This window comes from Salmo salar, chromosome 13 (genome assembly GCF_965601325.2).
Source record: "Salmo salar chromosome 13, fSalSal1, whole genome shotgun sequence".
In the NCBI taxonomy this organism is placed as follows: Eukaryota; Metazoa; Chordata; class Actinopteri; order Salmoniformes; family Salmonidae; genus Salmo; species Salmo salar.
This window is the reverse complement of record NC_138303.1, coordinates 9,824,289-9,845,723: the sequence shown is the minus strand read 5'-3', so window position 1 is coordinate 9,845,723 and position 21,435 is coordinate 9,824,289. Positions and strand designations below refer to the sequence as shown.

General features: G+C 44.2%; 1 protein-coding gene across 4 annotated transcripts; it reads left to right on the top strand.

Moving 5' to 3' along the window:
- On the top strand, window positions 1-20,613 carry LOC106566297 (uncharacterized). 4 transcript variants are annotated; one of them, XR_001319860.3, is made up of 4 exons: window positions 1-139; window positions 12,656-12,746; window positions 16,474-16,578; window positions 16,732-17,875. XR_001319860.3 is itself a non-coding variant. In XM_014134198.3 (4 exons), exons 2-4 carry the CDS (start codon window positions 12,692-12,694, stop codon window positions 18,343-18,345), a joined length of 624 nt encoding a protein of 207 aa, XP_013989673.1. In that variant the 5' UTR covers window positions 1-139; window positions 12,656-12,691; the 3' UTR covers window positions 18,346-20,613. The 4 variants fall into 4 exon arrangements, 2 of the variants coding, with proteins under 2 accessions (XP_013989673.1, XP_013989674.1); XM_014134198.3 differs by lacking the exon at window positions 16,732-17,875 and adding an exon at window positions 17,882-20,613; XR_006758481.2 differs by lacking the exons at window positions 16,474-16,578; window positions 16,732-17,875 and adding an exon at window positions 17,882-20,613.
- The last annotated feature ends 822 nt before the right edge of the window (window positions 20,614-21,435 follow it).

Here is a 21,435-nt window from a genome sequence, read left to right as displayed (position 1 = left end):
GAGAGCAAGCCAAGAATTACATACATACTACATTCTTCTTCCTGGTTCAGGTTCCTGAGATATCAGACTGACCTAATGAAGCACTCACAACTCAACTGAACATTGGGATAGTTTTAAAGAATGATATCAGACCTGCAAGGTAAGAGTTTTATAATACTTTTTTTTTTAATCCTGCAGCATGCCTTAAAGTAGTCTAAGTGTTGGTTTATAGGGTCCTGATTGTTGCACCGATGACTTTAGACTGAGGGAGCACCCAGGTACGGTGCAACACTACTCTGGGTTACAAAGTATTTCATCATCTACAATACAGGTACATACTGCCTGGTTCCACATCTGTTTGTGTTGCTCTTAGAGTCATTGTCAGGCCAAACGGATGCAAACAGAACTGGGACCAGCCTTCTATCCACTGTCCCCTCAGTGTTGATCAGGAGAGAGAGAAAGGTCACTATGGTGGGTAAGAGAGAGAAGAGAGAGATCACTATGGTGGGTAAGAGAGAAAAGAGAGAGGTCACTATGGTGGGTAAGAGAGAGAAGAGAGAGGTCACTATGGTGGGTAAGAGAGAGAGAAAGAGAGGTCACTATGGTGGGTAAGAGAGAGAAGAGAGAGATCACTATGGTGGGTAAGAGAGAAAAGAGAGAGATCACTATGGTTGGTAAGAGAGAGAAGAGAAAGAGAGAGAACACTATGGTGGGTAAGAGAGAGAAGAGAGAGGTCACTATGGTGGGTAAGAGAGAGAGAAAGAGAGGTCACTATGGTGGGTAAGAGAGAGAAGAGAGAGATCACTATGGTGGGTAAGAGAGAAAAGAGAGAGATCACTATGGTGGGTAAGAGAGAGAGAGAGGTCACTATGGTGGGTAAGAGAGAGAAGAGAAAGAGAGAGGTCACTATGGTGGGTAAGAGAGAGAAGAGAGAGATCACTATGGTGGGTAAGAGAGAGAGAGAGGTCACTATGGTGGGTAAGAGAGAGAGAGGTCACTATGGTGGGTAAGAGAGAGAGAGATCACTATGGTGGGTAAGAGAAAGAGAGAGGTCACTATGGTGGGTAAGAGAGAGAGAGGTCACTATGGAGAGTAAGAGAGAGAAGAGAGGTCACTATGGTGGGTAAGAGAGAGAGAGGTCACTATGGAGAGTAAGAGAGAGACGAGAGGTCACTATGGTGGGTAAGAGAGAGAGAGGGGCCACTATGGTGGGTGGGTGTGAGAGAGATCACTATGGAGAGTAAGAGCGAGAGAGAGGTCACTATGGTGGGTAAGAGAGAGAGAGAGGTCACTATGGTGGGTAAGAGAGAGAGAGAGGTCACTATGGTGGGTAAGAGAGAGAGAGATCACTATGGTGGGTAAGAGAGAGAAGAGAAAGAGAGAGGTCACTATGGTGGGTAAGAGAGAGAGAGGTCACTATGGTGGGTAAGAGAGAGAGAAAGAGAGAGGTCACTATGGTGGGTAGAGAGAGAGAGAGAGAGGCACGGGGGAGAGGGGGGGCGGTCACTATGGTGGGTAAGAGTGAGAGAGGTCACTATGGTGGGTAAGAGAGAGAGAAAGAGAGAGGTCACTATGGTGGGTAAGAGAGAGAGAGAGGTCACTATGGTGGGTAAGAGAGAGAGAAAGAGAGAGGTCACTATGGTGGGTAAGAGAGAGAGAGAGGTCACTATGGTAGGTAAGAGAGAGAGAGATCACTATGGTGGGTAAGAGAGAGAAGAGAAAGAGAGAGGTCACTATTGTGGGTAAGAGAGAGAGAGGTCACTATGGTGGGTAAGAGAGAGAGAAAGAGAGAGGTCACTATGGTGGGTAAGAGAGAGAGAAAGAGAGAGATCACTATGGTGGGTAAGAGAGAGAGGTCACTATGGTGGGTAAGAGAGAGAGAGAGGTCACTATGGTGGGAAAGAGAGAGAGGTCACTATGGTGGGTAAGAGAGAGAGAGATCACTATGGTGGGTAAGAGAGAGAGAGAGGTCACTATGGTGGGTAAGAGAGCGAGAGAGGTCACTATGGTGGGTAAGAGAGAGAGACAGAGGTTACTATGGTGGGTAAGAGAGAGAGAGAGAGGTCACTATGGTGGGTAAGAGAGAGAGACAGAGGTCACTATGGTGGGTAAGAGAGAGAGAGAGAGGTCAATATGGTGGGTAAGAGAGAGAGAGAAGTCACTATGGAGAGTAAGAGAGAGAGAGATCACTATGGTGGGTAAGAGAGAGAGAGATCACTATGGTGGGTAAGAGAGAGAGAGAGAGGTCACTATGGTGGGTAAGAGAGAGAGAGAGGTCACTATGGAGAGTAAGAGAGAGAGAAGAGAAGTCACTATGGTGGGTAAGAGAGCGAGAGGTCACTATGGTGGGTAAGAGAGAGAGAGGTCACTATGGTGGGTAAGAGAGAGAGAGATCACTATGGTGGGTAAGAGAGAGAGAGAGAGGTCACTATGGTGGGTAAGAGAGAGAGAGAGGTCACTATGGAGAGTAAGAGAGAGAGAAGAGAAGTCACTATGGTGGGTAAGAGAGAGAGAGAGGTCACTATGGAGAGTAAGAGAGAGAGAAGAGAAGTCACTATGGTGGGTAAGAGAGCGAGAGGGGCCACTATGGAGAGTAAGAGAGAGAGAAGAGAAGTCACTATGGTGGGTAAGAGAGCGAGAGGGGCCACTATGGTGGGTGGGTGTGAGAGAGATCACTATGGAGAGTAAGAGAGATAAGAGAGGTCACTATGGTGGGTAAGAGAGAGAGAGATCACTATGGTGGGTAAGAGAGAGAGAGATCACTATGGTGGGTAAGAGAGAGAAGAGAAAGAGAGAGGTCACTATGGTGGGTAAGAGAGAGAGAGATCACTATGGTGGGTAAGAGAGAGAAGAGAAAGAGAGAGGTCACTATGGTGGGTAAGAGAGAGAGAGTTCACTATGGTGGGTTTAAAAGCAGAAATAGCCCAGCTGGGATTAAAAGTCTAAAGGCATTAAACCGGGTCAGAACCGGGTCAGAACTGGGTCAGAACCAGGTCAGAACCGGGTCAGAACCAGGTCAGAAAGAAAACAACACATGGAAGAAAGGGAGGGTAGGTGGGGTGTGTGTGTAACGTTGGTAGAATGCGTTGTGTGGCAACAGGGCCCTTGTGCAAGTTGTTGTTCTCCAGCTTCCCCCCAAGGAGGGGGAGAGAGGGGGAGAGAGCGGGGGGGAGAGAGGGGGAGAGGGGGGGGGGGGTCTTTCGGCAGAATCACTCTGGACCTAGTTTCAGAAGTCCTCATCTCTACAGCAGGCATAAGTAGGTCAAAGAAAGTGGGTGACAGGGTGTCAAGAGTTTGGGTGTCGCTCAGCATGAAAAAAAAATACCTTCCAATTACCTGGTGACACGGTAGACCCCCCCCCCCCTCTGGAGTTGGGACTACAGTCCTGCAAAAAAACACAGGGGGCAGTAAACACTATTATGTGGGAGAATGTCCCAGCTGACAGTGACAGAAGGGAACTTCCACAGTCAACGACCTTCTTGGTACCTGGTAGCTGGTGGATTGAGACAGTGGAGCAGCCAGTTAAAAACACATGACGTAAACACTGTGTGTGTGAGAATCTAACACCTGGCAGGCATAACAATGAGAGTTTAGAATTCACATGTGAAAAACATTATTGGTAGTACTGCTAGACAGCTACGGTGCAGGTATTGAGACTGCGTAGCAAGCATGAAACCTCCTCCTTGGTACAGCAGCGTAGGTACAGTCGGAAAAAGGGAGGGCTGTCTGCCAATGCGTGACCTATCCCCTACATAGCCCTTATACAAGTGTAACGCTCCGCTTTCACTCTGTCTCTGCGTGGGTGCTGTGAGTCTAGAGGGACTCTATGGAGGGGGGGGGTGGAGCTGAAGACCAAGCTGTCTGCATGACAGATGGAAAACCCAATCGCTTCCCGATGCCGCGTTTGTCTTGTAGTATTGCGTTGCAGAGACAACGTATGCATCTAATTGTAAGCTGTAGACGGCTTGACAGAAATGGTAGCAGAAGGTGAACGTTGAATTTTTTGTTGCGCACATATCCAAATGATGTCGCGTAACATTTGACGCAACAACGCTGTCGGTGTGATAGAAGCGTAGTCCCGTCATAGTTCACTACATGTCACATTGTTCCCTTGTACACTCTGTCTGTAGCTGTCACATTGTTCCCTTGTACACTCCGTCTGTAGTCGTCACATTGTTCCCTTGTACACTCCGTCTGTAGTCGTCACATTGTTCCCTTGTACACTCTGTCTGTAGCTGTCACATTGTTCCCTTGTACACTCCGTCTGTAGTTGTCACATTGTTCCCTTGTACACTCCGTCTGTAGTCGTCACATTGTTCCCTTGTACACTCCGTCTGATTTTGTCACATTGTTCCCTTGTACACTCCGTCTGTAGTTGACACATTGTTCCCTTGTACACTCCGTCTGTAGTCGTCACATTGTTCCCTTGTACACTCCATCTGTAGTCGTCACATTGTTCCCTTGTACACTCCGTCTGTAGTCGTCACATTGTTCCCTTGTACACTCCGTCTGTAGTCGTCACATTGTTCCCTTGTACACTCCGTCTGTAGTCGTCACATTGTTCCCTTGTACACTCCGTCTGTAGTTGTCACATTGTTCCCTTGTACACTCCGTCTGTAGTTGTCACATTGTTCCCTTGTACACTCCGACTGTTGTCGTCACATTGTTCCCTTGTACACTCCGTCTGTAGTTGTGACATTGTTCCCTTGTACACTCCGTCTGTAGTTGTCACATTGTTCCCTTGTACACTCCGTCTGTAGTTGTCACATTGTTCCCTTGTACACTCCGTCTGTAGTTGACGCATTGTTCCCTTGTACACTCCGTCTGTAGTTGACACATTGTTCCCTTGTACACTCCGTCTGTAGTTGTCACATTGTTCCCTTGTACACTCCGTCTGTAGTTGACGCATTGTTCCCTTGTACACTCCGTCTGTAGGTGACACATTGTTCCCTTGTACACTCCGTCTGTAGTTGACATATTGTTCCCTTGTACACTCCGTCTGTAGTAGTGACATTGTTCCCTTGTACACTCCGTCTGTAGTTGTCACATTGTTCCCTTGTACACTCCGTCTGTAGTTGGCACATTGTTCCCTTGTACACTCCGTCTGTAGTTGTGACATTGTTCCCTTGTACACTCCGTCTGTAGTAGTGACATTGTTCCCTTGTACACTCCGTCTGTAGTTGACACATTGTTCCCTTGTACACTCCGTCTGTAGTTGACACATTGTTCCCTTGTACACTCCGTCTGTAGTTGTGACATTGTTCCCTTGTACACTCCGTCTGTAGTAGTGACATTTTTCCCTTGTACACTCCGTCTGTAGTTGTGACATTGTTCCCTTGTACACTCCGTCTGTAGTTGTCACATTGTTCCCTTGTACACTCCGTCTATAGTTGACACATTGTTCCCTTGTACACTCCGTATGTAGTTGTCACATTGTTCCCTTGTACACTCCGTCTATAGTTGACGCATTGTTCCCTTGTACACTCCGTCTGTAGTAGTGACATTGTTCCCTTGTACACTCCGTCTGTAGTTGACGCATTGTTCCCTTGTACACTCCGTCTGTAGTAGTGACATTGTTCCCTTGTACACTCCGTCTGTAGTTGTCACATTGTTCCCTTGTACACTCCGTCTGTAGTTGACACATTGTTCCCTTGTACACTCCGTCTGTAGTTGTGACATTGTTCCCTTGTACACTCCGTCTGTAGTAGTGACATTGTTCCCTTGTACACTCCGTCTGTAGTTGTGACATTGTTCCCTTGTACACTCCGTCTGTAGTCGTCACATTGTTCCCTTGTACACTCCGTCTGTAGTTGTCACATTGTTCCCTTGTACACTCCGTCTATAGTTGACACATTGTTCCCTTGTACACTCCGTCTGTAGTTGTCACATTGTTCCCTTGTACACTCCGTCTATAGTTGACGCATTGTTCCCTTGTACACTCCGTCTGTAGTAGTGACATTGTTCCCTTGTACACTCCGTCTGTAGTTGTCACATTGTTCCTTGTACACTCCGTCTGTAGTCGTCACATTGTTCCCTTGTACACTCAGGTTGTGTAACTGATGCACAATGCATGGATGAGTTTGTCTGAACAGGAACGTTCCCATGGATGAGTTTGTCTGAACAGGAACGTTCCCATGGATGAGTTTGTCTGAACAGGAACGTTCCCATGGATGAGTTTGTCTGAACAGGAACGTTCCCATGGATGAGTTTGTCTGAACAGGAACGTTCCCATGGATGAGTTTGTCTGAACAGGAACGTTCCCATGGATGAGTTTGTCAGAACAGGAACGTTCCCATGGATGAGTTTGTCTGAACAGGAACGTTCCCATGGATGAGTTTGTCTGAACAGGAACGTTCCCATGGATGAGTTTGTCTGAACAGGAACGTTCCCATGGATGAGTTTGTCTGAACAGGAACGTTCCCATGGATGAGTTTGTCTGAACAGGAATGTTCCCACGAGCGTGGCGTGGAGCGTAATGAGCCATCAGGAGCACTGAACGAGGACAACAACATGTGACTGTGCTGCTAGACACCAACTCAGCTACATCTCAAATCAAATGTTATTTATCACATGCACCGAATACAACAGGTGTAGACCTTACAAACCTTTAACTAACAATGCTATTTTTAGAAAATAAAGTGTTAAGAAAGTATTTACTCAAATAAACTGAAGTAAAACATTTATTATTATTATTAAGGAGCAACAATAAAATAAAAGTAGCGAGGCTATATACAGGGGGTACCGGTACAGAGTCAATGTGGAGGCTATATACAGGGGGTACCGGTACAGAGTCAATGTGGAGGCTATATACAGGTGGGTACCGTTACAGAGTCAATGTGGAGGCTATATACAGGGGGTACCGGTACAGAGTCAATGTGGAGGCTATATACAGGGGGTACCGGTACAGAGTCAATGTGGAGGCTATATACAGGGTGTTACGGTACAGAGTCAATGTGGAGGCTATATACAGGGTGTTACGGTACTGAGTCAATGTGGAGGCTATATACAGGGGGTACCGGTACAGAGTCAATGTGGAGGCTATATACAGGGGGTACCGGTACAGAGTCAATGTGGAGGCTATATACAGGGTGTTACGGTACTGAGTCAATGTGGAGGCTATATACAGGGGGTACCGGTACAGAGTCAATGTGGAGGCTATATACAGGGGGTACCGGTACTGAGTCAATGTGGAGGCTATATACAGGGGGTACCGGTACAGAGTCAATGTGGAGGCTATATAACAGGGGGTACCGGTACAGAGTCAATGTGGAGGCTATATACAGGGGGTACCGGTACAGAGTCAATGTGGAGGCTATATACAGGGTATTACGGTACAGAGTCAATGTGGAGGCTATATACAGGGGGTACCGGTACAGAGTCAATGTGGAGGCTATATACAGGGTATTACGGTACAGAGTCAATGTGGAGGCTATATACAGGGGGTACCGGTACAGAGTCAATGTGGAGGCTATATACAGGGGGTACCGGTACAGAGTCAATGTGGAGGCTATATACAGGGGGTACCGGTACAGAGTCAATGTGGAGGCTATATACAGGGGGTACCGGTACAGAGTCAATGTGGAGGCTATATACAGGGGGTACCGGTACAGAGTCAATGTGGAGGCTATATAACAGGGGGTACCGGTACAGAGTCAATGTGGAGGCTATATACAGGGGGTACCGGTACAGAGTCAATGTGGAGGCTATATACAGGGGGTACCGGTACAGAGTCAATGTGGAGGCTATATACAGGGGGTACCGGTACTGAGTCAATGTGGAGGCTATATACAGGGTGTTACGGTACAGAGTCAATGTGGAGACTATATACAGGGGGTATCGGTACAGAGTCAATGTGGAGGCTATATACAGGGTGTTACGGTACTGAGTCAATGTGGAGGCTATATACAGGGGGTACCGGTACAGAGTCAATGTGGAGGCTATATACAGGGGGTACCGGTACAGAGTCAATGTGGAGGCTATATACAGGGGGTACCGGTACAGAGTCAATGTGGAGGCTATATACAGGGGGTACCGGTACAGAGTCAATGTGGAGACTATATACAGGGGGTACCGGTACAGAGTCAATGTGGAGGCTGTATACAGGGGGTACCGGTACTGAGTCAATGTGGAGGCTATATACAGTGGGTACTGGTACAGAGTCAATGTGGAGGCTATATACAGATGGGTACCGGTACAGATTCAATGTGGAGGCTATATACAGGTGGTACCTGTACAGAGTCAATGTGGAGGCTATATACAGGGTACCGGTACAGAGTCAATGTGGAGGCTATATACAGGGGGTACCGGTACAGAGTCAATGTGGAGGCTATATACAGGGGGTACCGGTACAGAGTCAATGTGGAGACTATATACAGGGGGTACCGGTACAGAGTCAATGTACGGGCGGCAACGGTTAGTCGAGGTAATTGAGGTAATATGGATGGATAATATAGGGAGAACCACTTTCCTGGCACTAATCACTTAAGATGTTCAGTATCTTGTTTCTTTTGCCTCATTAACCCCCCAGCAGAAATCTAATTAGCTTAATAATACAAAATCCCCATCTAAATCCCCATCTAAAATCCCCATCTAAATCCATCTGTTTAAACAAGAGATAACAATACACTAACTGCCGTGTTTGTCAGACCATGAGACATCCTGAAAATCGCTCTTTTCACGAACCATTTGCGTCCGAACCATTTGCTCAGTGTCAGCCTCTCAACGTCTCATCACGACAACACAGATGTCCATAATTCTCCGATTATTTCATATTTTTTCAGAAACATGCCACGAGTTGTTCAGTCCAAAACACTGTTGAGCAACAAGACAACAACTTTTCCAGGTAGTGCCTGTTTTTCTGATCATCCAACAGAAAACAAATATTTTTGAAAGGCCCTATGATACACAGAGCAACTGTTATCTAGAGTCAACAATGTTCTGCTTTTTTTAGCTGGAGGGCGGCTGGCTGATTCCAGACTTGGAATCAAAGGAACACCCCCCCACCCCCACCCCCCCCCCCCCCCCCACGTTTTGGCGTATCAAGCCTTTATCTGGCAGATTAAACCTGGTTTGGTTGTGTGTGTGTGTTTGAGTTTCCATTGAGAGTTTAATCTCTGTTTCATTATCATACCAGACCTTGAAGGTCAAGTGTGTTATACAACACGTCGAGGATAACAGACTATTCTATTACTGTATCTGTGAAGAGGTTAACATTACTATAAACATCTGTTGTATAGTAGACAGCTTTACAGTTGATTTCCTCAGTGCTACAAACATCTGTTGTATAGTAGACAGCTTTACAGTTGATTTCCTCAGTACTATAAACATCTGTTGTATACTAGACAGCTTTACAGTTGATTTCCTCAGTACTACAAACATCTGTTGTATACTAGACAGCTTTACAGTTGATTTCCTCAGTACTATAAACATTTGTTGTTTACTAGACAGCTTTACAGTTGATTTCTTCAGTACTATAAACATCTGTTGTATACTAAACAGCTTTACAGTTGATTTCCTCAGTACTACAAACATATGTTGTATACTAGACAGCTTTACAGTTGATTTCCTCAGTACTATAAACATCTGTTGTTTACTAGACAGCTTTACAGTTGATTTCCTCAGTACTACAAACATATGTTGTATACTTGACAGCTTTACAGTTGATTTCCTCAGTACTATAAACATCTGTTGTTTACTAGACAGCTTTACAGTTGATATCCTCAGTACTACAAACATATGTTGTATACTAGACAGCTTTACAGTTGATTTCCTCAGTACTATAAACATCTGTTGTTTACTAGACAGCTTTACAGTTGATTTCCTCAGTACTACAAACATATGTTGTATACTACTAGACAGCTTTACAGTGATTTCCTCAGTACTACAAAAAATAATTTCAGCTCAGTGACTAAAGAGATTATTGTTACTAGTTACTAGGAACGACACTATACAAGACTAGTTACTAGGAACGACACTATACAAGACTAGTTACTAGGAACGACACTATACAAGACTAGTTACTAGGAACGACACTATACAAGACTAGTTACTAGGAACGACACTATACAAGACTAGTTACTAGAAAGTGGGCCCACCACGTCATTTCAAAGTGGAAAATTGGATATTGTTTGGTTGAAACGTTGAGCAATGAGATAACAACCTATATTCACCCACTCAAAAAGAGTTAGTTTAATTTCCAATGTGTTATCACTATGCTTTCAACCAATCTAAAAGCACAACCATATTCTAATGAAAAAACAATGTCTGATTTTTGGTTTAGTTGTCACCAACTGCGTATTTAACCATTTTAAAGCAAAGTTTAAATGGGAATACAATGTCAGGTATTTTGTTTATATACAACAGATTAATATGTTAACATTGTGCTTCATCTAATAGCGAAACCAAATTACCTGGATTATAGTTGAGATTATATTAAAAAGTACATCAACGCCGTTCATGATTCTGTGCAGATTATTACAGAAATTGTGAAGATCTCCACAGCCCTGCGCCGACCTACGCACGCTATCTTGAAAATAAACTCTTTATATGATTACAAGACAAGACATTTGTAGTTACAGTAACCTCAAAATGTGGCCATGGAGACGCTAAACAAGACATTTGTAGTTACAGTAACCTCAAAATGTGGCCATGGAGACGCTAAACAAGACATTTGTAGTTACAGTAACCTCAAAATGTGGCCATGGAGACGCTAAACAAGACATTTGTAGTTACAGTAACCTCAAAATGTGGCCATGGAGACGCTAAACAAGACATTTGTAGTTACAGTAACCTCAAAATGTTGCCACGGAGACGCTAAACAAGACATTTGTAGTTACAATAACCTCAAAATGTGGCCATGGAGACGCTACTCATGTTAAGGTTAAATGTTACATTAGTTTGTAAAATAGCCTTAACTTTAGGCTATTCACTGTATTAAACGTAATATTGAAACGTGTTTTGTTGACAATGCAACCAAACATCAACATTTAAAGTAGATGTGTGTCACGTCCTGACCAGTAAAAGAGGTTGTTTGTTATTGTAGTTTGGTCAGGGCGTGGCAGGGGGTGTTTGTTTAGTACAACACTAAACAAACACCCCCTGCCACGCCCTGACCAAACTACAATAATGTTCTAAATTTTCTATTTCTGTGTTAATCTAGTTTTTCTATTTCTACGTTGGGTTTTGGTAGCTGGTTATCGTTGCTTCTAATTGGAGGCCATATTTAAGTGGGTTAGTTTTCTCTTGTGTTTGTGGGTGGTTGTTTCCTGGATAGTCTGTGTACCTTACGGGACTGGTTTCGTCGTTTGTTTTGTTTATGGTTTTCCTTCAATAAATTAAGAAGATAAATATACCCGCTGCGTTTTGGTCTACCTACAACGACGCTTGTAACAATGTGTCTACTGCTTGGATAGTATCATCTGAGCAACTGGCTTAATCCCATTCTTTACTTTTATTTTTGGTTGAGTTGGAGACGTGAATCCAACATATCCTTTGTTAACTTGTCGAAAAGTGCAAAGACTATTTATTGTGCTTTAAAAGTCATATTGAATTATATTTGGTTGTCAACGCAACCAAATATCAACATTTCAAAGAGTATCTTCTGATTGGATAGTTCCATCTGTGCCACTGACGATACATCTCCTTTAAATGTAGATATTTGGTTTCGTTAAGACAACCAAACAGAATTCAATATCACTAAATATAATTACATTTTAAATTAACCAGAGCTTGTAACCTTAGGCCTATTGTTTGTCTATTTTTTTGTTGAATTCTGGGTTGAATTGAAACAATAGGGTTCCTGAGTGGCGCAGTGGTCTAAGGCACTGCATTTCAGTGCAAGAGGCGTCACTACAGTCCCTGGTTCAAATCCAAGCTGCATCACATTTGGCCAGGATTGGGAGTCCCATAGGGCGGTGCACAATTGGCCCAGCGTTGTCCGGGTTTGGCCGTCATTGTAAATAAGAATTTGTTCTTAACTGACTTGCCTAGTTAAATTAATCAAAAAATGTAAATAGCTGTTGATGTTTTTACAAGTGCTATATAGGCCTAAATAGCATCATTGCTGATGTGAGTGACAAAGAATGGTAACATTTAATTCGTTTTGTTAAACCGACCTTTAGGAATGATTTCGATAGTAACGGTGAATCTATTTCGTTTTTTAAGTGGAGATCTCTCAACAATCATTCTCACGATAGCACATTGGTAATAGTCAGTAACAAATATTATGACATTTGGTTATCATGGTGACATTATCCCGTGGTTGAAATTTTACCCTGAAAAACAACAGTTGTTGACTTTTTTTCAAATCCAATGTATTTTCCACATAGATTCCACGTCACAATATGTTGATAAATTACATTGAAACAATGTTGATTCAACCGGTTTTTGCTCAGTGGGATTACCATTAATAAAACTTACAGTATCTTTTAGCTAGCTAACATCTTTACCTACTTCAGTTCAAAGTTCTGATTGTCAACCTGGATAAGAGCTTCTGATAAATGACTGAAATGTACTACAAAATGAAATAGCTGAAAATAGCAGCAGAGGTTGCTGGACTGAAGGTTAAACAAATTGTTCCAGAGTTCAGGATGAAAAATCCATGACTCTGTTTGTCCACGTCTAGCCAGCCTGATCACTCGTTCTTTCGTTCTTTCTCTCTTGTCTCTTTTTTTTTCAGGAAATTGAACCGTCGACCGGGCTGACCAGAAGCAACATGACCAGTGTTAACTCCCCCGCCTGCCTCCTGGCTCGTAACCAGTTCTATAGAAGTAAAGATAAACCCTATTTTTAAACCTTGACTTTGTCTCATCCGTTATTGAACTTGGACAGACAACAGGTTTGGTCTGGGCGGGGTGTCTGTTTGTTTGATAGAAGATATGAAGAGTGACCGGAGGACATGTGAAAACTTAATGGAGAATTACTGTCAACCTCTGCACTTTATCTTTTGAACCATCGTGACAAATACTTAGAACAGGGTGTCCTTTCATACACTCCGGTTTATGTTTGATGAACATTTGGTTGACTGAACTGTAACCTCACTGTGAAACCACACACTCAACACCTGGTCAAAAGAATACATGACTCATTTATATCGACTGTAGTCTAGTTCATCTGCTATTTTTAAACAGTAAACTGATTCTGAGGACAAACTCCAAAAATGTGAACTTTTAGTTGGATTCAACCTTTATTTTAACCAGGTTGTCACATTGTGGTCAAAATAACTCATTTTCAAGGAAGACCTGGCCAAGAAGGCAGCTCAAGTAAAAACCAAAGAAGACATCGGTCTTCATCTGTCATTAATCATTTGATTACGTACACAACATTCAAAATCCCCCTAAGTATGTCCATCCATCCAGCCTCGGCCTACAGTAAATCCTAACCCCATCCATCCAGCCTCGGCCTACTGTAAATCCTAACCCCATCCATCCAGCCTCGGCCTACAGTAAATCCTAACCCCATCCATCCATCCTCGGCCTACTGTAAATCCTAACCCCATCCATCCTCGGCCTACAGTAAGGCTAAACTAGCTAGCTGCATTCGCTAGCTAGGTAAGTGAAAGTGAAAAGAAATACAACTAAATATAGCTCTCTCTCTCTTGCTTCTCTTACATTTTTTAAGAAATTAATTTGTTCAAAACTGTTCAACTATTGTCTTTCTCTCTCTTTGAGTCAACTACTCATCACATTTTATGCAGTGCAGTGCAGTGCTAGCTAGCTGTAGCTTATGCTTTCAATACTGGATTCATTCTCTGATCCTTTCATTGGATGGACAATATGTCAGTCCATGACACAAGAGCTCTGATAGGTTGGAGGATGTCCTCCGGAAGTTGTCATAACTATTGTGTATGGAAGGGGATGAGAACTCCCGAGTGGTGCAGCACTCTAAGGCACTGCATCTCAGTGCAAGAGGCTACAATCCCTGGTTCAAATCCAGGTTGTATTACATCTGGCTGTGATTGGGAGTCCCATAGGGTGGTGCACAATTGGCCCAGTGTCGTCTGGGTTTGGCTGGGGGTAGGCCATCATTGTAAATAAGAATTTGTTCTTAACTGACTTGCCTAGTTAAATAACAAAAATAAATATAAGCCTCCTAGGTTTGAAGTCAATGTACTTGAAGGAGGATGGAAGCTTGCTGTCCTCCGGCTACACAGTGGTGCTACACCAGAGAGTGCTGTTGAGGCTACTGTAGACCTTTGTTGTTTAAATCAATTATTTGGTGACATGTTAACATATTTAGTTTAGTTTTATCTAAAAAGGATCACTTTTTTTATTGTTTCACAAATTGTTATTTTTTATTTAAATTCACTGAGGAGGATGGTCCTCTCCTTCCTCCTCTGAGGAGCCTCCACTGCTGTAAGCCGGCATGGACACAATATGACACACAGCATAAAATAACGCAACCAACAAAACAAGAAACACACTGTTTACACAACCTATGGTAGCTTAACGCCACTTTGAAGTTGATAACAGTTGCTGCTGCCGTCTCCATTATCTCACTAGCACAACACAGGCTAGCTAACATCGTCACACGACTACAACACAAGCTAGCTAACATCGCCACACTACTACAACACAGGCTAGCTAACATCGTCACACTACTACAACACAAGCTAGCTAACATCGTCACACTACTACAACACAAGCTAGCTAACATCGTCACACAACTACAACACAAGCTAGCTAACATTGTCACACGACTACAACACAAGCTAGCTAACATTGTGACACGACTACAACACAAGCTAGCTAACATCGTCACACTACTACAACACAAGCTAGCTAACATCGTCACACAACTACAACACAAGCTAGCTAACATTGTCACACGACTACAACACAAGCTAGCTAACATTGTGACACGACTACAACACAAGCTAGCTAACATTGTGACACGACTACAACACAAGCTAGCTAACATCGTCTCACTACTACAACACAAGCTAGCTAACATTGTCACACGACTACAACACAAGCTAGCTAACATTGTGACACGACTACAACACAAGCTAGCTAACATCGTCACACTACTACAACACAAGCTAGCTAACATTGTCACACGACTACAACACAAGCTAGCTAACATTGTGACACGACTACAACACAAGCTAGCTAACATTGTGACATGACTACAACACAAGCTAGCTAACATCGTCTCACTACTACAACACAAGCTAGCTAACATTGCCACACGACTACAACACAAGCTAGCTAACATTGTGACACGACTACAACACAAGCTAGCTAACATCGTCACACTACTACAACACAAGCTAGCTAACATCGTCACACTACTACAACACAGGCTAGCTAACATCGTCACACGACTACAACACAAGCTAGCTAACATCGTCACACGACTACAACACAAGCTAGCTAAAGACAATCTAAAGATTTCTTCAGATTAAATCAGAAGATGATTATTAAGATGATTGTAAAGATTAAATAGAAATTAAAACAACATTTTTTTTTTTTATAAAACATACATTTTTATAAATCCTTAGGGAAGGCCTAGAAGGCCCTGACGGTTCCCCACTGATACAGAAAGACTGAGCAACCAGGAATGTCTCTGAAAAGCTGCATGTGAATGTGCTTATCTGAAATGTGATTGTGACTGTTTTATCTCTCTCCGTAAAGTCACTGTTTTCTCTCTCCATAAAGTCACTGTTTTATCTCTCTCCGTAAAGTCACTGTTTTATCTCTCTCCGTAAAGTCACTGTTTTATCTCTCTCCGTAAAGTCACTGTTTTATCTCTCTCTGTAAAGTCACTGTTTTCTCTCTCTGTAAAGTCACTGTTTTATCTTTCTCCATAAAGTCACTGTTTTATCTCTCTCCGTAAAGTCACTGTTTTATCTCTCTCTGTAAAGTCACTGTTTTATCTCTCTCAATATAGTCACTGTTTTATCTCTCTCAATATAGTCACTGTTTTATCTCTCTCCATATAGTCACTGTTTTATCTCTCTCTGTAAAGTCATTGTTTTATCTCTCTCCATATAGTCACTGTTTTATCTCTCTCCATATAGTCACTGTTTTATCTCTCTCCATATAGTCACTGTTTTATCAATCTCTGTAAAGTCACTGTTTTATCTCTCTCCGTAAAGTCACTGTTTTATCTCTCTCCATATAGTCACTGTTTTATCTCTCTCCATATAGTCACTGTTTTATCTCTCTCCATATAGTCACTGTTTTATCTCTCTCCATATAGTCACTGTTTTATCTCTCTCTCCATATAGTCACTGTTTTATCTCTCTCCATATAGTCACTGTTTTATCTCTCTCTCTCCATATAGTCACTGTTTTATCTCTCTCCATATAGTCACTGTTTTATCTCTCTCTCCATATAGTCACTGTTTTATCTCTCTCCATATAGTCACTGTTTTATCTCTCTCTATATAGTCACTGTTTTATCTCTCTCTCCATATAGTCACTGTTTTATCTCTCTCTATATAGTCACTGTTTTATCTCTCTCCATAGAGTCACTGTTGTATCTCTCTCCATAGACACAACAAGCCCTACAGAGAGTATAAAGCCTAATGCAGTCTACAGCCTCTCTGATTGGTCGATGCTACAAGTACTGGTCTGGGTGACCATGTCAACACAACCAGGTGACTGAACCATCATATTCTCCACACTACTCCTTTAATGACGACATCACACAGCGGTTCAACTAGACTGGTGCTGTCTGTCTTGTACTTTGTATTGTCGCCTGTCATTTCTACTACTTGAGTACCGGCACGTCTTTTGAGTGTCCTCCTCAGGGTTCCCAGGAGCAGGGGATTTACTAATCACCTCTTTATATCATCCTCAGGGTTCCCAGGAGCAGGGGATTTACTAATCACCTCTTCATATCCTCCTCAGGGTTCCCAGGAGCAGGGGATTTACTAATCACCTCTTTATATCATCCTCAGGGTTCCCAGGAGCAGGGGATTTACTAATCACCTCTTCATATCCTCCTCAGGGTTCCCAGGAGCAGGGGATTTACTAATCACCTCTTCATATCCTCCTCAGGGTTCCCAGGAGCAGGGGATTTACTAATCACCTCTTTATATCCTCCTCAGGGTTCCCAGGAGCAGGGGATTTACTAATCATCTCTTCATATCCTCCTCAGGGTTCCCAGGAGCAGGGGATTTACTAATCATCTCTTCATATCCTCCTCAGGGTTCCCAGGAGCAGGGGATTTACTAATCACCTCTTCATATCCTCCTCAGGGTTCCCAGGAGCAGGGGATTTACTAATCACCTCTTCATATCCTCCTCAGGGTTCCCAGGAGCAGGGGATTTACTAATCACCTCTTCATATCCTCCTCAGGGTTCCCAGGAGCAGGGGATTTACTAATCACCTCTTCATATCCTCCTCAGGGTTCCCAGGAGCAGGGGATTTACTAATCACCTCTTCATATCCTCCTCAGGGTTCCCAGGAGCAGGGGATTTACTAATCATCTCTTCATATCCTCCTCAGGGTTCCCAGGAGCAGGGGATTTACTAATCACCTCTTCATATCCTCCTCAGGGTTCCCAGGAGCAGGGGATTTACTAATCACCTCTTCATATCCTCCTCAGGGTTCCCAGGAGCAGGGGATTTACTAATCACCTCTTCATATCCTCCTCAGGGTTCCCAGGAGCAGGGGATTTACTAATCATCTCTTCATATCCTCCTCAGGGTTCCCAGGAGCAGGGGATTTACTAATCATCTCTTCATATCCTCCTCAGGGTTCCCAGGAGCAGGGGATTTACTAATCATCTCTTCATATCCTCCTCAGGGTTCCCAGGAGCAGGGGATTTACTAATCACCTCTTCATATCCTCCTCAGGGTTCCCAGGAGCAGGGGATTTACTAATCACCTCTTCATATCCTCCTCAGGGTTCCCAGGAGCAGGGGATTTACTAATCACCTCTTCATATCCTCCTCAGGGTTCCCAGGAGCAGGGGGAATATCTAAAGGAAGGTGGGTCAGTGTGGTTCTGGGGGAGCCCCAAACCATGCACCGCCCCGTCCAGCCCACCGCCCCGTCCAGCCCACCGCCCTCGCCCAGTGCTCCCGTCCAGCACCCCGGTCCAGCGCCCCCCAGTCCAGCTCCCCGGTCCAGCTCCCCGGTCCAGCTCCCGGTCCAGCGCCCCCGGTCCAGCGTCCCCGGTCCAGCGCCCCGGGTCCAGCGCCCCCGGTCCAGCGCCCCCCAGCCAACAGAGCGGTCCAGTAGAGTCACACCACCACCAATCAACAGGTTGAAACACAAAGAGGGAAAGACTCCAAGAGGAAGACGAGGGAGAAGACATCTTCCACTCTGTCTGTCCTCTCAGCACAGAAATATGGACTTGATCAAGCCAGTCGGTGTCGAACATGTTTTACATTTTGCGTCACTCCCTATCCTACCCTGAAAAATGCCATTTCTGCAAGCGCTCTCTAAAAACAGACTTCAGCCTTTATTCAATCTCTATTCGCTGAGGCGTTACAGATTGCACGCTATAAATTTAAAGGTCATTTCTGATTGAGTCGACATATTACAGCGTTTACCGTGAATGCACTCTCCACTAACATTGCCTTTTAAATTTAAATCGTGACGTAACGCTGAACTTCCGCGATATGGATTGAAAAGACCCTCCCTTTATATTATTCCATACATTGGTATAAGATATGAATTCAATCAAACACACAGTCCAGTTATACACCCTCTGCTCCTACTCTCCTTTTTCTATTGTTAATTTTCCCCTCCCTTCCTTTCTTCATTTCATAACTTTGGCCACAGCCTGTTCTACTCTGTGCAGCATAACTAACGGAACAAGATGTTCCCTTTTCTCCTGATACTGGCTGGTTGCCAGGCAGCAATATGGGAACATTCATTCATGAGTTGAATAAAACAGAAACCTGTTACCTGGTTCAGAGCTAGAGAGACAGGCAGCAGAAACCTGTTACCTGGTTCAGAGCTAGAGAGAGACAGGCAGACAGGCAGCAGAAACCTGATGCCTGGTTCAGAGCTAGAGAGAGACAGGCCGACAGGCAGCAGAAACCTGATGCCTGGTTCAGAGCTAGAGAGAGACAGGCCGACAGGCAGCAGAAACCTGATGCCTGGTTCAGAGCTAGAGAGAGACAGGCCGACAGGCAGCAGAAACCTGATGCCTGGTTCAGAGCTAGAGAGACAGGCCGACAGGCAGCAGAAACCTGATGCCTGGTTCAGAGCTAGAGAGAGACAGGCCGACAGGCAGCAGAAACCTGATGCCTGGTTCAGAGCTAGAGAGAGACAGGCCGACAGGCAGCAGAAACCTGTTGCCTGGTTCAGAGCTAGAGAGAGACAGGCCCACAGGCAGCAGAAACCTGTTACCTGGTTCAGAGCTAGAGAGAGACAGGCAGCAGAAACCTGATGCCTGGTTCAGAGCTAGAGAGAGACAGGCCGACAGGCAGCAGAAACCTGATGCCTGGTTCAGAGCTAGAGAGAGACAGGCCGACAGGCAGCATAAACCTGTTACCTGGTTCAGAGCTAGAGAGAGACAGGCCGACAGGCAGCAGAAACCTGATGCCTGGTTCAGAGCTAGAGAGAGACAGGCCGACAGGCAGCAGAAACCTGTTGCCTGGTTCAGAGCTAGAGAGACAGGCAGCAGAAATCTGATGCCTGGTTCAGAGCTAGAGAGAGACAGGCCGACAGGCAGCAGAAACCTGTTACCTGGTTCAGAGCTAGAGAGACAGGCCGACAGGCAGCAGAAACCTGATGCCTGGTTCAGAGCTAGAGAGACAGGCAGCAGAAACCTGTTACCTGGTTCAGAGCTAGAGAGAGACAGGCAGCAGAAACCTGTTACCTGGTTCAGAGCTAGAGAGACAGGCAGCAGAAACCTGTTACCTGGTTCAGAGCTAGAGAGAGACAGGCAGCAGCAACCTGATGCCTGGTTCAGAGCTAGAGAGACAGGCAGCAGAAACCTGTTACCTGGTTCAGAGCTAGAGAGAGACAGGCAGCAGAAACCTGTTACCTGGTTCAGAGCTAGAGAGACAGGCAGCAGAAACATGTTACCTGGTTCAGAGCTAGAGAGACAGGCAGCAGCAACCTGTTACCTGGTTCAGAGCTAGAGAGACAGACTGATTCTCTCCCTCCCTTTTTCTCTCTGTGAGAAGTATGTTCCCACCCACACACAACTACCCAGTGACCTGGAAAAACTGCTGCTCAGTCTAAAGATAAAAGCACTTCTGGAACATAATGATCCTTGTTTGTTTTTCCCTGGTCCCTTCTGTTCTATGTGTTTGGTTCCTGGGTAGCAAGGCATGACACATTCACGTAATCTAATGGCTACAACGCTAGTATTGTAGTCTATGGATCGACAATAGCATTTAGTTAGCTTCTGGTTAAATCCCCAAGACAGATCTGTCAATGTATTGACTGATATGCAAATATAATGTGCTTTATATATTCACAAACATTAACCTCTGATGGAAGTGTAATTTGTATATAGTAAAATAGTCTTTCATACTTGTTTTATGCAACCAACCTCACTTGATTTACCAAATAAAACCATAATAGAAAGATATTTTTAATCCCAGCCCCTGTCCCCTCAGGTCTTTTTGCCTTTTGGTAGGCCGTCATTGTAAATAAGAATTTGTTCTTAACTGACTTGCCTAGTTAAATAAAGGTTAAATCAAAATAAAATATCTGCCGATCATAAGCGGTTTTCCTTTCTTTGAGCTACAGAAATGTATCTTTCAGTATAAAATAGCAGAATATTGGAGAAAGCTTTTCCCAACATTGTAAGACAAATTCAACGGTGCTGTTGGAGGCCGTTATGACACTATAACCTTTTCTAGAATAATCCGTAGTAATCATCCTGTTATGGGATTGGGTGAATCTATGTGCATTGTATTTAGGCATAGGGATAGGGGACTGCTTCGGACTGCATGAATGATTCCCTAAAGGTCAATAGAAACCTTCTGTCAGGGTTATGATAGGGTCAAGGTTAAGTTACTGTCCAAATGGCTAGTTTCTGTGGGAAGTGAGATGATGGCTTTCAACGTAGCAGTTGGGGAGAGAAGTGAGAATGACAAGATGCAGATATCAGAATGGTATCTGAAGGGAGATCAGAGCCAAACAGCCATCTGGTCCAGCCTGTCCCATCCTGCTGAGACATTCACCCCAGGTACTGTAGATAAGACTGGCTCTGTAGCACTGTGCTGCTATACAGCTGAGGGTATCCTGTTGGGTGAATACATCTGGTCGGAGATTTTCTCTGCGTCCGTATCCGAGTACCGTACCGGAGTAGAACCTAACAGTGTCAGGCAATATGGTGTCTTGACTCAAGACAAGAACAGCCTAATGGCCTGGTGTCAGACATGGTGTCTTGCAGTGTTGGCAGTAGGAAGCCCCCTCCACTAGACATACTTATCATAACGGTGTTACATTTCACATAGCAATTGACTGTACTGAATAGTCCTAAGCTTCCAGAATAAACTTTACACAGCATGGTAGGAATGGACATTCCCATTTACTTACT